The sequence below is a fragment of the Chrysochloris asiatica genome, unplaced genomic scaffold (genome assembly GCF_000296735.1).
Source record: "Chrysochloris asiatica unplaced genomic scaffold, ChrAsi1.0 scaffold00037, whole genome shotgun sequence".
NCBI classification, from domain to species: Eukaryota; Metazoa; Chordata; class Mammalia; order Afrosoricida; family Chrysochloridae; genus Chrysochloris; species Chrysochloris asiatica.
The window spans coordinates 15711868-15724750 of record NW_006408555.1 but is presented as its reverse complement, the minus strand read 5'-3'; the positions used below and the strand labels follow the sequence as shown (position 1 = coordinate 15724750).

Sequence of the window (12883 nt, the reverse complement as noted above, 5' to 3'; positions counted from 1 at the left end):
TTTTACTGCAGTGAGATCAAGCGTTGAGAGTATCCGCTTAAAACATCGTGTGACATCCTGTAACAAACACATCTCAGTATGTGCTCTTCAATATTGCTTTTAAAGACTGTACAGTGTTTCATATCATGGATCCGTTTACTCAACCTACTGATCATTTGTTTTCGGTTATTAACAATGAAAACTCTCATAAATAAACCTTTGCACATATCCTCAACCATTTCTTTAGAATAAAAGTCTGGAGTAATATTACTAGTTCAAAGGCTTTTAAAAAGCTTTTGAATCATTGCCAAAGGGTCTTTCTAAATAGTTGTGGCCTGTGGACTTTCTCTTCAATTAGTGAATTCTCATGTCTGTTGGTCCTCTGTCAAGGTGGAGATTTTCATTTTTGAAAGTTCTTAAAGCATTAGTGTTATTAGTAACCTTTGAAAATCCTGGCCAGTTCTTAGAGTGCATTGCACATGGAAAGCTTCTGCATAGAGAGCTGCTGCTGGAGGGCTTGGTGATAAGTGGCAATCCCCCACTTAAGTAGGGTAGCAGACCCTCATTACTGATGTTGCATGGTGAACAAACAAGGTAGACCCCTTTCAGAAAAGTAACCAGAATAATTATCATATTATCCCCAAAGATCCTAAGTTCTGGCCCAAGTAAACCTTAGGACCACTCTAAGACTGATTCTTAATATCCTCTTCTCAGATGTTCCTAAAAGGCATCAAAAAGAAAAGTTTTAGCTAAGCAGATAATCACCACATACTTTTTCATGTGTTCATGTTCCGTAGTGTCCAAAGCTTTCAGGGTTCGGGTATAAAGGACAACGATGTCACTGTGCTTGGCTTTCTTGTTGCACTAAAGAGTCCAATACAACACAATTAATGTGGTTCTAGGAAACCTCTTGCCTCCTGACTTAATATGTTGTCTATAAACATACACATAAGCCCTTACTTATGGTCCTTACCTGGGGACATTTACGTGCCTGTCCCTTCAGCCACTTAGAAATGCATCTATACCCAAAGAGGTGTCCACAACGCAAGGCTGAGAGCCGGTGGTCCCCAGCATTGGTCCACTGCTCCAAACATATTGTGCAAGTGTCTCCATCTTCCTCATCTGTAGTCTCGGAAGGGGGAGGAGGGTTGGACTTTTGGGGAGACTACAAATTAGAGAAGATATAAAGTCAGCATTGAGGAGGATCTGCAAATTGACAAAAGCACACAATAGAAAAGACTACAGAAAAACAGTAACAGCTATGAATCACTTGTCCTTCCTCCTAGAAGGCAATCAGGCAAAATGTAATTAAAGCCGTGAAATACTACTCCGACTTTTTGAACTTATAAAAATCTTGGATATTTTATTCTTTACTCAGATGAAGAAAAGAAACTCTGAACAAAGATTAAAAACAAAACGAAAACTGTCAACTACCCAGATAACTAAGACCAAAACGGGAGATATGTGCAAACTCAGGTACCTATAAAATATAACCTCTGTGTGTGCGTGTGTGCTTTAGGGGCAGGGACAAGGCACATTATAAGAAAACAAAGAAAAAATACAAACAGTTCAAAGAAAATAAATGATCAACAAGCATTTACTTATAATATTTTAAAATGCAAATTACAGACCATTTTGCTCTCTGTTGTTATAGCTGTCATTGAGTTGGCGCCCAACTCATGGAGACCACCCCCATGCAAAACACCAGAATGTTATCAGATTGATACAAATTGAAGTTTGACGACACCAAACACTGGCAAAGAGTGCAGGAGAAAAAGCAGACTTGACTGGTGAGGCACAGAAAAACTGACAAGGCAATGGCATTATCTTGCCTTGAGCAATGTGGCATTAGTGGAAATCAAAGGAGCTCTGGTAGCGTAGTGGTTATGAATCAGGCTGCAAATTGCAAGGCCAGCAGTTCGAAACTAACAGCTGCTCCGTGGGAGAAAGATGAGGCTTTTCTGCTCCCGTAAAAATTTACAGCCTTGGAATCCCTGTTGAGGGTCACTATGGGTCAGAATCGACTTGACGGCACATAACAATCATATTGAAAATAAATTTCCTTAGACACAGCAATCTCTCTGTTAGCAATATACCTTGGGATGTAGTCAAATGTTAGCTAAACAATTATACCATATGAATTGTAACAGATTTTTAAAAAAAGGAGAGAGACAACCACAGTGCATATTACAAGAGAAGAGTTAATGAAAAATTTACTCAGATGAAGGAACTCCATGCAGCTTTATCATCAGCACAATGTTTAACCCTATGTGATGATGATAATGAAGTTGTACTATGTTGCCCTCAAGTTGATTCCCACTCACAGCTAGCCCATTATGTCAGACTAGAACTGGTACTAACAGAGTTTTCCATGGTTGGTTTTAAGTAAGTAGATCACCAGGCCTTTCTTCTGAGGCATTTTTAGGTAGACTACTAAACATGTTAACCATTTATACAACCTGCAACTCCTTTTAGGCTGCAACACCCAATCCTTCCATTTAAAGATGCTCACTTTACCTGCTTAGGGACGTCCTTGCCTCCATCACCACATGTGACTTCTTGCTCTGCTGAGGTTCTTCCTGGTGGTTCTGCCACGTCATTTCCATGAACTTCAGGATTGGTAAACACAAAACAGACTGTCAAGTATTAGACAGCAGCAGGAGAGAGCCTGACTCACAACAGGGTTTTTCACTTTTAATTGTAGTAGCACTGCCACAAAAGGGATGACAATTTTCCTGAGCAGCTTCAGGGAATTTATTTTTAATCTATTTTCAAGTATTAGAAAGAACAGTATAATTAACCCACAAGTACATATCACACAATTCTTTTAAAAATCGGCATTTTGACAATTTTGTTCCATCTAAGCCTCTATTTTCATTTTGCTGGAATATTTAACAACAAAGCCTAAAAACGTCATTACACTTCTGACAGTTACAGAACATGAACTGATCATTTTTTACACCAACACTGCACCACTGAACTTAACAAAATTAACAACAATCTTTTAATAGCTATTAACACTCAGCGTATACTTATAATCTCTCATAGAAGGTTTTTACAGAGGATTTATTTTCATCAGAATCCAGTCTTCATGATAAATATTTTTGTTGTAGCATGTTGTTTTTGTCCCATGATAGTCCAGTAAGAACATCTTCAACTGGACTTGACTTTTTGAAAAATTATTAAAATAGTATTGCAGTAGAACATACATAAAGAGGAGATTGATGAATTTTCACCAACTGCACTATAACCAAAACATTAACAGCCACCTTCAAGAGTCCCCAGCCCCCATACCTTTTATATCAATGGATATTTCAACACTATTCACAATGGCCAAAAAGTGGAAATAGCCTAAATACCTATCAATAGATGAAGAAATAAACCAAATGAGGTACACATAAATGTGTGAAATACGGCTCAACCAGAAGTGAAATCTTGGCACAGGCTACAGAATGACTGGAGCTCTGGTGGCAAAGTGAAACACTACACGACACCTAACCACAAAATTGGTGGTTCAAACCTACCAGTCATCTGCACGATAGGATAAAGATGAGAGGCTATCTGCTCCCCTACAGATTTATTATAGAAACCCTATTTTAAAAAGTCCTCCTCTATCCTATAGCGTTGCTGAGCTGGAGTGGACTCAACAATATGGGGTTTGTTTTTGTTTCTGTAAAACCAAGTGTAGTGTCGCAGAATAAGCACTAGACTGCTGACTGACTGCAAGGTGGGTGGTTCAAACCCACCAGCTACTCCTTAGAAGCCCTATACAGGGTCGCTATGAGTTGGAACCAATACGAGGGTACTTAACGCAACAACAACACAGAGACCAAGTTTATGATCTGGGGCGCAAGGTGGGGAAGACTAACTACTATGATGGAAAATGTCATATTGATTAACGTTAGGGTTACATAGACGACTACTGTAATTGTTATCAGTAAATTGTACGACTGCAAAAAGGTCAATTAGCAAAAGCTGTGTAATAGATATATTTATAATAATGACAAAAAAAAGTTGCTGAGGCTGCTTAAGGATAACCAAATAACTCATGGAATTCGGTTCCTTGGTTTAGCGGTTTAGAGCGACGGTTCCATGAGACAGCCCACTTAACTTCCTACTAACATGCTTAGTGCTTCTATTCTAACTCAGTTTGCTACATAACGCCTGGACTCTTTAAAGCATGTAAGAGGCAATCCAAGGCATGAAAACTGGTCTCTATTCACTTGGAATAATAGATGTAGGAGAATCAGGACAGGAGTAAGATATGAAATGTCTATCTGCCTGGTTAGTTGCCTCCATGAAAAACTGTCTCCCCTTTGCTATGAGACCAAAACAGAATGGTATCCTTGACTACCATTATAAAAATTTTGATAAAGGATTCCATCAAAGAATCCTGATCGAAAAGGGAAAACGAGGAACAGAATTTCAAGTTTTCATGAACTCAAAGCTTTCTGGAATCATTAAGGGTCAATGAATGAATCCTTAAAACCACTGCCCTGAGACCATCTTACAACCTTCCGCCAAGGGCAGCATTCACTCAAGGACAAATTTCAGAAGGGTTAGGAAAAAAAGAAACGGAAACAAGACCCACAAGGAGGAAGTGGAATTAAGTGCTAGTACATCCACTGCACTGCAATCAACAAAATGAAAATTGTTGAATGTAAAATGATTTGCTCTGTAAACTGCCACCTAATTGACAATTGTTGTCATGTGCCGTGGGGTCGGTTCTGACTCATAGCAACCCTGTACAGGGTTTCCGAGGCTGTAAACCTTTACGGGAGCAGAAAGCCTCATCTTTCTCCCGCGGAACAGCTGGTAGTTTCGAACTGCTGACTTTGCGGTTCTCAGCCCGATTCGTAATTGACAATAAAAACTTAAAAGTCAGTTCTGATTCACAGTAATCCTGTATAGGGTTTCCAAAGAGCAGCTGATGGGTTTGAACTGCTGATCTTGTGGCTAGCAATTCAGTGAGTTTAGGGAAAAAAAAAAAGTCTGCCTTTAAAGCATTATGCTTCTCCCCCTTCTTTTGTTTTAAGCTTTTTATTATAAAGTGAGTGAAGGTTTACAGAGGATATCTTCAGTTTCACATTCTACAAATCACACTTTGTTTCATCTAATAAATTACAATGCTCTCGTAACATCACTCATCTTACTTCATCCCTGTCTCAGCTTTTCACTTCTCTCTCTTTTCCAACTCTTCTCAATTTTGTCTTCAGATAAATACTACCCTTTTGATTTCCAATGGTTGACCACTCTGTGGTGTGCACACCTCTCTAATGTTGTCTCGCTATATACTTAACTATTGCTTGGCTGAAAACTGAGATGCAGGTGAGTTCAGTTCCAGACCAAAAACCATAGTCTCAGGGTTCCACTAGTCTCTATCTGACCAGTATATCCGATTAAAAAAAAAAAAAGACTTTTGAGTTTTGTTCCACTGTATCCAAGATGTTATAAGATAGTCCCTTTCAGAGCAGTTGGGAGTGGTAGCTGGACATTGTCTAGTTTGCCTCATCTCAGGGTGATGGAACCTGATGTTCACATGGTCTATTAGGCCACTGGACCAAATGTTTTCAAGTGCCTTCAATTTTCATCACTCTTCATTCCTCTATACAGTGAAAGACCAATAGATAGTTGCACTTTCGATGGCCACTCATGAGCTTTTAAGATCTGTCACTACGCTCTAAACTATGATATAGAACACTGTCTTTTTGAACTACATCAGAGCATTCATTGCTCTGATGTAGTTCAAAAAGACAGTGAGCTCTGGTAGCATAGTGGTTATGAATCGGGCTGCGAACCTTAAGGTCAGCGGTTTGAAACTACCAGCTGCTCCGCGGGAGAAAGATCAGGCTTTCTACTCCTGTAAAGATTTACACCCTCGGAAACCCTGTACAGGGTCACTATGGGTCGGAACCGACTAGACGGATAAAGATAGGACAGCAGTCTGCTTCTGTAAAGATTATAGCCTCGAAAACCCCATGAGGCAGTGCTTCTCAGTTCTATACCGCTGCTATGTAATATCAGAATCTACTTGACAGCAATGGGTTTTGGTTTCTAATATACTGCAAGCATGTTCTGGCTTCCCTAACCCTTGGTACTAGACAGGTGGCCTTTATTTGGAAATAAGGTCTTTGCAAATGTAATCAAAGGAACATGAGGTCATTAGGGTAAACGCTAATTTGACATGACTGGTATCCCTATAAAAAGAGGAAAAGAACAGACAGAGAGAGAGAGAGCCTTATGAGGACGGAAGCAAAGATTAAGGTATCAACAAGCCAAGGAAAATCAAGGCTTGCTAGCAACACCGAAAGCCAAGAGAAAGACATGGGACAGATTTTCCCCTCCAGACTGCAGAGAGCAGGGCTGGTTTTAGACTTCTAGCATTCAGACTGTGTTAAGTCAGACTCTTGTTGTTGTTGTTAGGTGCCGTGGAGTCAGTTCCCACTCATAGCGACCCCTGTACAGGGGTTCCGAGGCTGTAAATCTTTACGGGAGCAGAAAGCCTCATCTTTCTCCCGCGAGTAGCTGGTAGTTTCGAACTGCTGACCTTAAGGTTCACAGCCCGATTCATAACCACTACACTTCTAAGTGTAGTAATTTGTTATGGTAGCTCTAGGAAACTAAAACTGAGCAGCAGGAGAGACAGTGAATCTTCCATTCATCAGGGGAAGCAACTATACTAAATTCTAACACCAAAGATGAATTTTGAATGGTTTTGCACTTTATATCTACCCTCTCTCATATCTGCTACTTTTGCTTTACACTATGCTAAGATTCTTCCACACTAGTATGTAAAGTTGTATTCCATTCATTCTCAGTGCTATACAGAATTTCATTGTGTGACTACACAATTACTACCCATTCTATCACCGATGGCTATTTGTTAGATTTAAGAGCTTTTTGCTATTTCAAACGGCACTAATACATTTATATTTGTGTCTTTGGAACATATGCACTCATTTCCTTGACTAAATATACTGAGTTTTAAAGCACCAACAATGTGAGCCAGATATAATCTTTTCTATATAATGATGTTGTTGTTGTTAAATGCCACTGAGTCGGTTTGATCCATAGCGACCCTGTATAGGGTTTTCAAGGAGTGACTGGTGAACTTGCACTGCCTACCCTCACAGTTCAAACCAACTTTGCAGTCCAGTGCATTAACCCGCAGTGCCACACCAGGAATCCATATAGCTATGGTCACAGAAAAATCTATGATATATGTGGGTCAAAAGGAAAGTATCAAAGCACAGATTTAGAGTTTCTAGCCTTTTTGATAGTAGCCTTGGGCCAAACCTAGATAAAATACCTTCCAAAATATTAGGTCCCAGGTTCTCTTCCTGAACAACCTCTTCATCCTCTGCAGCACTGTCACTGTCGGAACTAGAATTACTTGACGTCACCAGCTCTTCAGAGGCAGGATTCCTAGTCTCTGGATACGAGTCGGCTGGCAAGTGAGGCTGGGTCCTGCTCACTTGAAAGAAAGCACTCAAAGGTGTTCTTGATCTATGTATGCAGAAAGACAATACAATGAACTACTGTTCATCACAAGAATATCTAACATCTAACAGTAATATGAAGGTAAATCCTCTCAACATCAACCAATTCCCAACTTTCACTCCTGTCTTTGGAAGGTGAAACAGATCCAAGCGTTTTTTAAATATTCATTCCTGATTTTATATTCCTGCATTGGAGCTTAATCCATATCCTAAGAGCTAAGTAAAGTTTACTGTGTGTTGGTCATGTGTCCACATCTTTTAGAGAAAATGACCCAGCAATTTGTTGTGAAAAATCGAAAGGATTATCATATGTACTCAAATGAATTCACACAGTTTCCACAAGGCTTTTCTAAAGCCAGCCTACTCAACTTTCAGTCTACTGTGCCATGAAATGATGTGCCAGCAAACAACGGATCTGGTATGACTGGCTACTTGTAAGGTGAAGAAATACATTTTGAAAAGACGTATTTAAAGAAAACTACAAAACATTGTAAGAAATCAAAACAGATGAACAAAAATGGAAGAATAGACCAATACACCATGCACATGGACAGGAAGACTTAACATCGTGAAAATGTCAATACTACCCAAAGCAATTTACAGATACAACACAATCCCAATCCAGATTCCAACATCATTCTTTAAAGAGATGGAAAAATGATCACGAACTTTATATGGAGCAGAAAGAGATTTCGGCTAATCAAAGAACAGTTTTAGAAGAACAAAGTAGGAGGCCTTTCACTTCTTAATTTCAAAAATTACTACATAGCCACAAAAGTCAAAACAACCTGGTACTGGTATTACAAAAGATATGTTGATCAACAGAACAGAACTGAGACCCCAGAGGTAAATCTACCCACATACAGTCAATTGATCTTTGACAAAGGGCCAAAACACATTAAACGGGAAAGACATAGCCTCTTCAAACATGGCATACATACACTGTCAAACATTAAAAAACTGCACACATAGAAGATGACAAAACAGATGACTGGAACCTCCTAAAATTAGAAACTTATGTGTATCAAAAGATTTCGCAAAAATAGTAGTAAGGGAGCCCACAGTCTGGGAAAATTTTTTTTGCAATGATAAATCAGACGAGGGACTAATATCTAAAATTTATAGAAAACTACAACACCTCTACAAGAAAAAGGTCAACAGCCCAATTTAAAAATGGGCACAGCACATGAACAGACACTTCACCAAGACATCCATGCAGTCAATGAATATATGAAGAAGTATTCATGATCATTAGCCATTAGAGATGCAAATCAAAACAACATTCTAGTATCATCTCATACCAGCATTAGTACTGAAGTTCAAAAAAACAGAAAGCAGCAAACGCTAGCGAGGTTGTGAATAGATTGGGACCCTCCTAGATTGCTGGTGGGACTATAACATGGTCAACCACTCTGGAAAACGGTATGTCACTTCTCAGAAAGTTGGAAATAGAAATACCTTATAATCCAGCAATCCCTCTATTTGGTATATACATACAAAAAATACGAGCTAGAACACACCGATGTTCAATGCAGCACTAATCACGACAGTGAAAGGATGGAGACAGCCTAAGTGCCCATCAATGGAAGAATGGATAAGTAAACTTTGGTACATACACACAATGGGATATTATGCAACCATGAAGAATACAAAACACCTCATAACATGGTTGAACCTGGAGAACACTATGCTGAGTAAAATTGTTGTTAAGTATTTGAGAGTCGGTTCTGACTCATCAACCCTGTACAGGGTTTCTGAGAAATGGCTGTTGAGCTTGAACTGGCGACCTTTTGCAGTCCAAGACATTAGTGCCACACCAGGACTCCAAGTGAAATTAATCACTCACAAAAGGACACATATTGTATGACACTTTTACTGTAAAGGCTTACGAAACGGTTTCCACATTAAAAGAAACCCAGGGGCTGGAGGGAGGGAAGAGTAATTCACTGGCTAGAGAGTAGACTCGTTAGCCAGGGTGACACGGAGGGCAATCTATGAGGAGGGTGGAGAACAAACAAGATGGCAGATCGGGAAGAAGTGCAGTGAGGAGTTCCATCAGCAATAACATAGAATACTGGACCATGTAGGCTCAGGATGGTGCCAGAATGCTGAACCACATGTAAAGGACTATTTAGAAGGTTGGAAGACTTACAGCTAGGGGATTTGTAGTAGAAGAGAGAAATCCATAGTTTTCTAATTCAATATGCTCAGCTGTTCCTGGAGCCGCCATCTTGGTCTTGGGTGAGACCACGCAGGGGAAGGATCAGAGCAGCCATGGAAGCCTGACAGAACCGTGGAGATAAAGATGTGGATGTTCTTTTTTTTTTTGTTATCTGTTCACTGGCCTCTCGCAGTCTGTGCATCTCCATTCTGGAGACTAGAGAGGATGCTTGAGCTAGTGGACACCCTACCCTGGAGGGTTCTACTATCCATGTGCACAGATCTCCTTGAAATTTAAAGTGACAGTTTCCACTTAAAATCAAACGGCAGTACAAAACAGCCACAGCTGGCCCTGTACTGTTTTATCATACAAATACAAATGCAGTGACTCTAAATTCCTACTGGAATGGAAGGATTCTTCATCTCAGAGAACAACCTTGTGTCCTTGATAGGGACAAGAAACTTAAGACATTGGCTACTAAAAATGGGGGGGAATACAGGTACCAGCGACGTGAAGCTGATCGGTCAAGATGGCAGATGTGGAAGAAATCCTGAAGCAGCTGCAGAGCCAGAAGGGTGTGCAGGGATCATCCTGGTGAACACGGGCGGCATTCCCGTCAAGAGCACCACGGACAACGCCACTAACCACACAGTACGTCAACTTCACTCACAACTTCATCTTGAAGGCACGCAGGCCCATGCGAGAAATTGACCCCCAGAACTTCCTTCAAATTCGCTCAAAGAAAAATGAAATTACGATTGCAACAGATAAAGACTATTGCCTGATTGTGAGTCATCAGAATCTAACTGAATAAGTCACTCTCTTGGCTCGTCTCCCTGTGTCATTCCTTAATTTAATGCCCGCCAAGAACAGTTGGAGTCCTGGTGTGGCACTGTGGGTTAATGAGCCAGACTGCAAAGCCGTTTGAACGGCAAGGTCGGTGGTTCAAGTTCACCAGCTGCTCCTTGAAAACCCTGTACAGGGTCACTATGGGTCAGAATCGACTCGACAATACTTAACAAGAAGAGTTAGTCATGCCAACCCACCCCAAGTGGAAATCACCTCGTTGCTGCTCACTTGCAACAACCTAGTGACCAAGGCTGAGCTGGTGCCCCACTCACCCCACCAAAGGAATCCCTCTGCTGCACCAGCTACCCCGAGGTGCCCGCCAGGGGTCTTTCCCCTCCATGAAGTCCCCCTCTGATCACTTCCAGGGGCTGGAGCAAGAGCTTGTGAGAACCCGCACCCACCTTCCTCCTGACTTTCAGTTCACTTGTTGCCCTTGGGAAAGGCTACTTTTCTTTAACTAAAATACAACCAGAATGCTTAAAAAAAAAAAAACAAAAAAAACCCCCAAGCAAACAAACTGAGGGGGTGAGAGGTGGATATAAAGGCATGAAGTGGCTGGCTTACGAGCCTTCACGCTTGTACTTAGTTTCAGAATGAGGGGGTTAAGGTGAAATCCCCACTGAATAGTTTCCCTCTTTCCCACATGGAGCTGGTAAAATGGGATGGGGGAGGATGGTGATAGGATTTTAGATTCCATTGTGAGTAATTGTTAGCAGGATTAATTGCAACTGTCATAACTGTAAAAGAAGACTTGTAATTTAAAGGAGGGGAGTTGTTGTTGTTGTTGTTGTTAAGTACCGTGGAGTTGGCTCCGACTCATAGTGACTCCGCACAGGGTTTCCGAGGCTGTAAATCTTTATGGGAGTGGAATGCCTCATCTGTCTCCCGTGGAACCACTGGTAGTTTCGAACTGCTGACCTTGAGAGGTTGGCAGCCCGACTCGTAACCACTACGCTATAGTTAATCTTTTATTTTAGGAACAGATGATCCCAGGACCATTAAGAAGGAAGAGCATGAGTGGAGTCCTACCTAGAAAAGCATCAACAGCAGAGATGGTGGCAGAGGCAGTGGCATGGAGACAGAGCAGTTGTGGGCTCTAGGCCTGTGGACTGAGAAAGGCTGTATGCTTGTGGACAGGAGGTTGGCTTGCAGAATGTGCACTTTGGGCATTTAAATGAATATATTTTTTTGTTTTGTAAGTGCACATCAAATATTTTTGCCTTGTTAATTTGTGAAATATAAGATATAAATGAGGAGCCACAAGGAATAAGGAGAATAACTGTTGTTACAGGGAGGGGATTGTAATAAAAAAAAAAAAGAAAGAGAAAAAATAAATACATTTTGGTACTGTATAAGGCACACATGATCTAAAGAGTCAATCTCTACAGAAAATACGGCCAATCAAACATCTCCAATCAAACATATTTGACTTCCTAGTTTTCAAAGCTCATCAGTACACACTCTCCTTTCACACTTTGTATAGGAAACTATACAAGTACTTTTATTTCCATCTAACTTATGAGAAAATGAATGCTCAGGAAGGTTACCTAGCTTGCCAAAGGTCACACTGCCAATCCTTGATGGCACCAGGACTATGACACATACATTTACCTGGTACCATTTGTCCTCTGAGACCCTGCAGATCTTGCCCTGCGAGGAGCAGAACCTCTCCTTCTTCTCACTGGCCCCACATTGTGGTCTGCAGGTGGCGGTCTCAGGAATTCCAGCATGCCATGAAGCCTCTGCAGCCCGCTGATAAAGGTGGTCATCGACTCTAGTGAAGCCGTGTTGATGGTATGGTTAGAAATAGATTCCAGCAGATCTCCCTGGGAAGGGCCTGGATCAATGGTCTCCATTTGCTCTTCTCCTGAGGGTACCACTTCCTCTGTTAAGTCAGTGGATACCTGCGACACAGGCTGGGGCACAGGTGGTCCAGCTTGGCTGCTGACCACTTCAGTGGGAGGTGGTGCTTCTGCAGAGTGAGGGTCTGACTGTTCCTGCAGATGATATTCCATCCCTTCATGGGCCATCACTAGGGAAGCAGTGTTAATATAAAAAATATTAGTGAAATACATAAAACCTGTCATGGTGTCAATATTTCTGGTCTTTCAGAAAAGAAGCCCTGGTGGGCTTCATAATCGGTGGGCGCTTTGCTGCCAACCTAAAGGGTGGCAGTATGGTCTCACCTAGCAGCAGCCACAGAGGAAAAAGATATAATGATCGGTTTCCATTAAAATTACAAACTACCCAATACTGTGTTCTCAGACACTTTATCAATCCCGGAATGAAATTTACCTCCTGGTTCAAATTTCAGGCAAAGGATGGGTATGTAAAGTGAACAGTAACACTAGGGAGGTATGCACTCTTTGGGACAGGCAACCACAAGAGATAAAAA

General features: G+C 41.1%; 1 protein-coding gene and 1 pseudogene across 1 annotated transcript in view; one reads left to right on the top strand and one right to left on the bottom strand.

Annotated features, from left to right (window-relative positions):
* Positions 1-12883, bottom strand: part of RFWD3 (ring finger and WD repeat domain 3) — a 42369-nt gene that overhangs the window by 22865 nt on the left and 6621 nt on the right. Inside the window, exons 2-6 of the mRNA XM_006860309.1 lie at positions 12100-12485; positions 7289-7485; positions 2497-2567; positions 953-1144; positions 752-843 (exon numbers count right to left, since the gene is read on the bottom strand). Of these exons, the coding sequence (XP_006860371.1) occupies positions 752-843; positions 953-1144; positions 2497-2567; positions 7289-7485; positions 12100-12485 (938 nt within the window). The remainder of the gene's footprint in view (positions 1-751; positions 844-952; positions 1145-2496; positions 2568-7288; positions 7486-12099; positions 12486-12883) is intronic.
* On the top strand, positions 10169-10453 carry LOC102816973 (annotated as a pseudogene).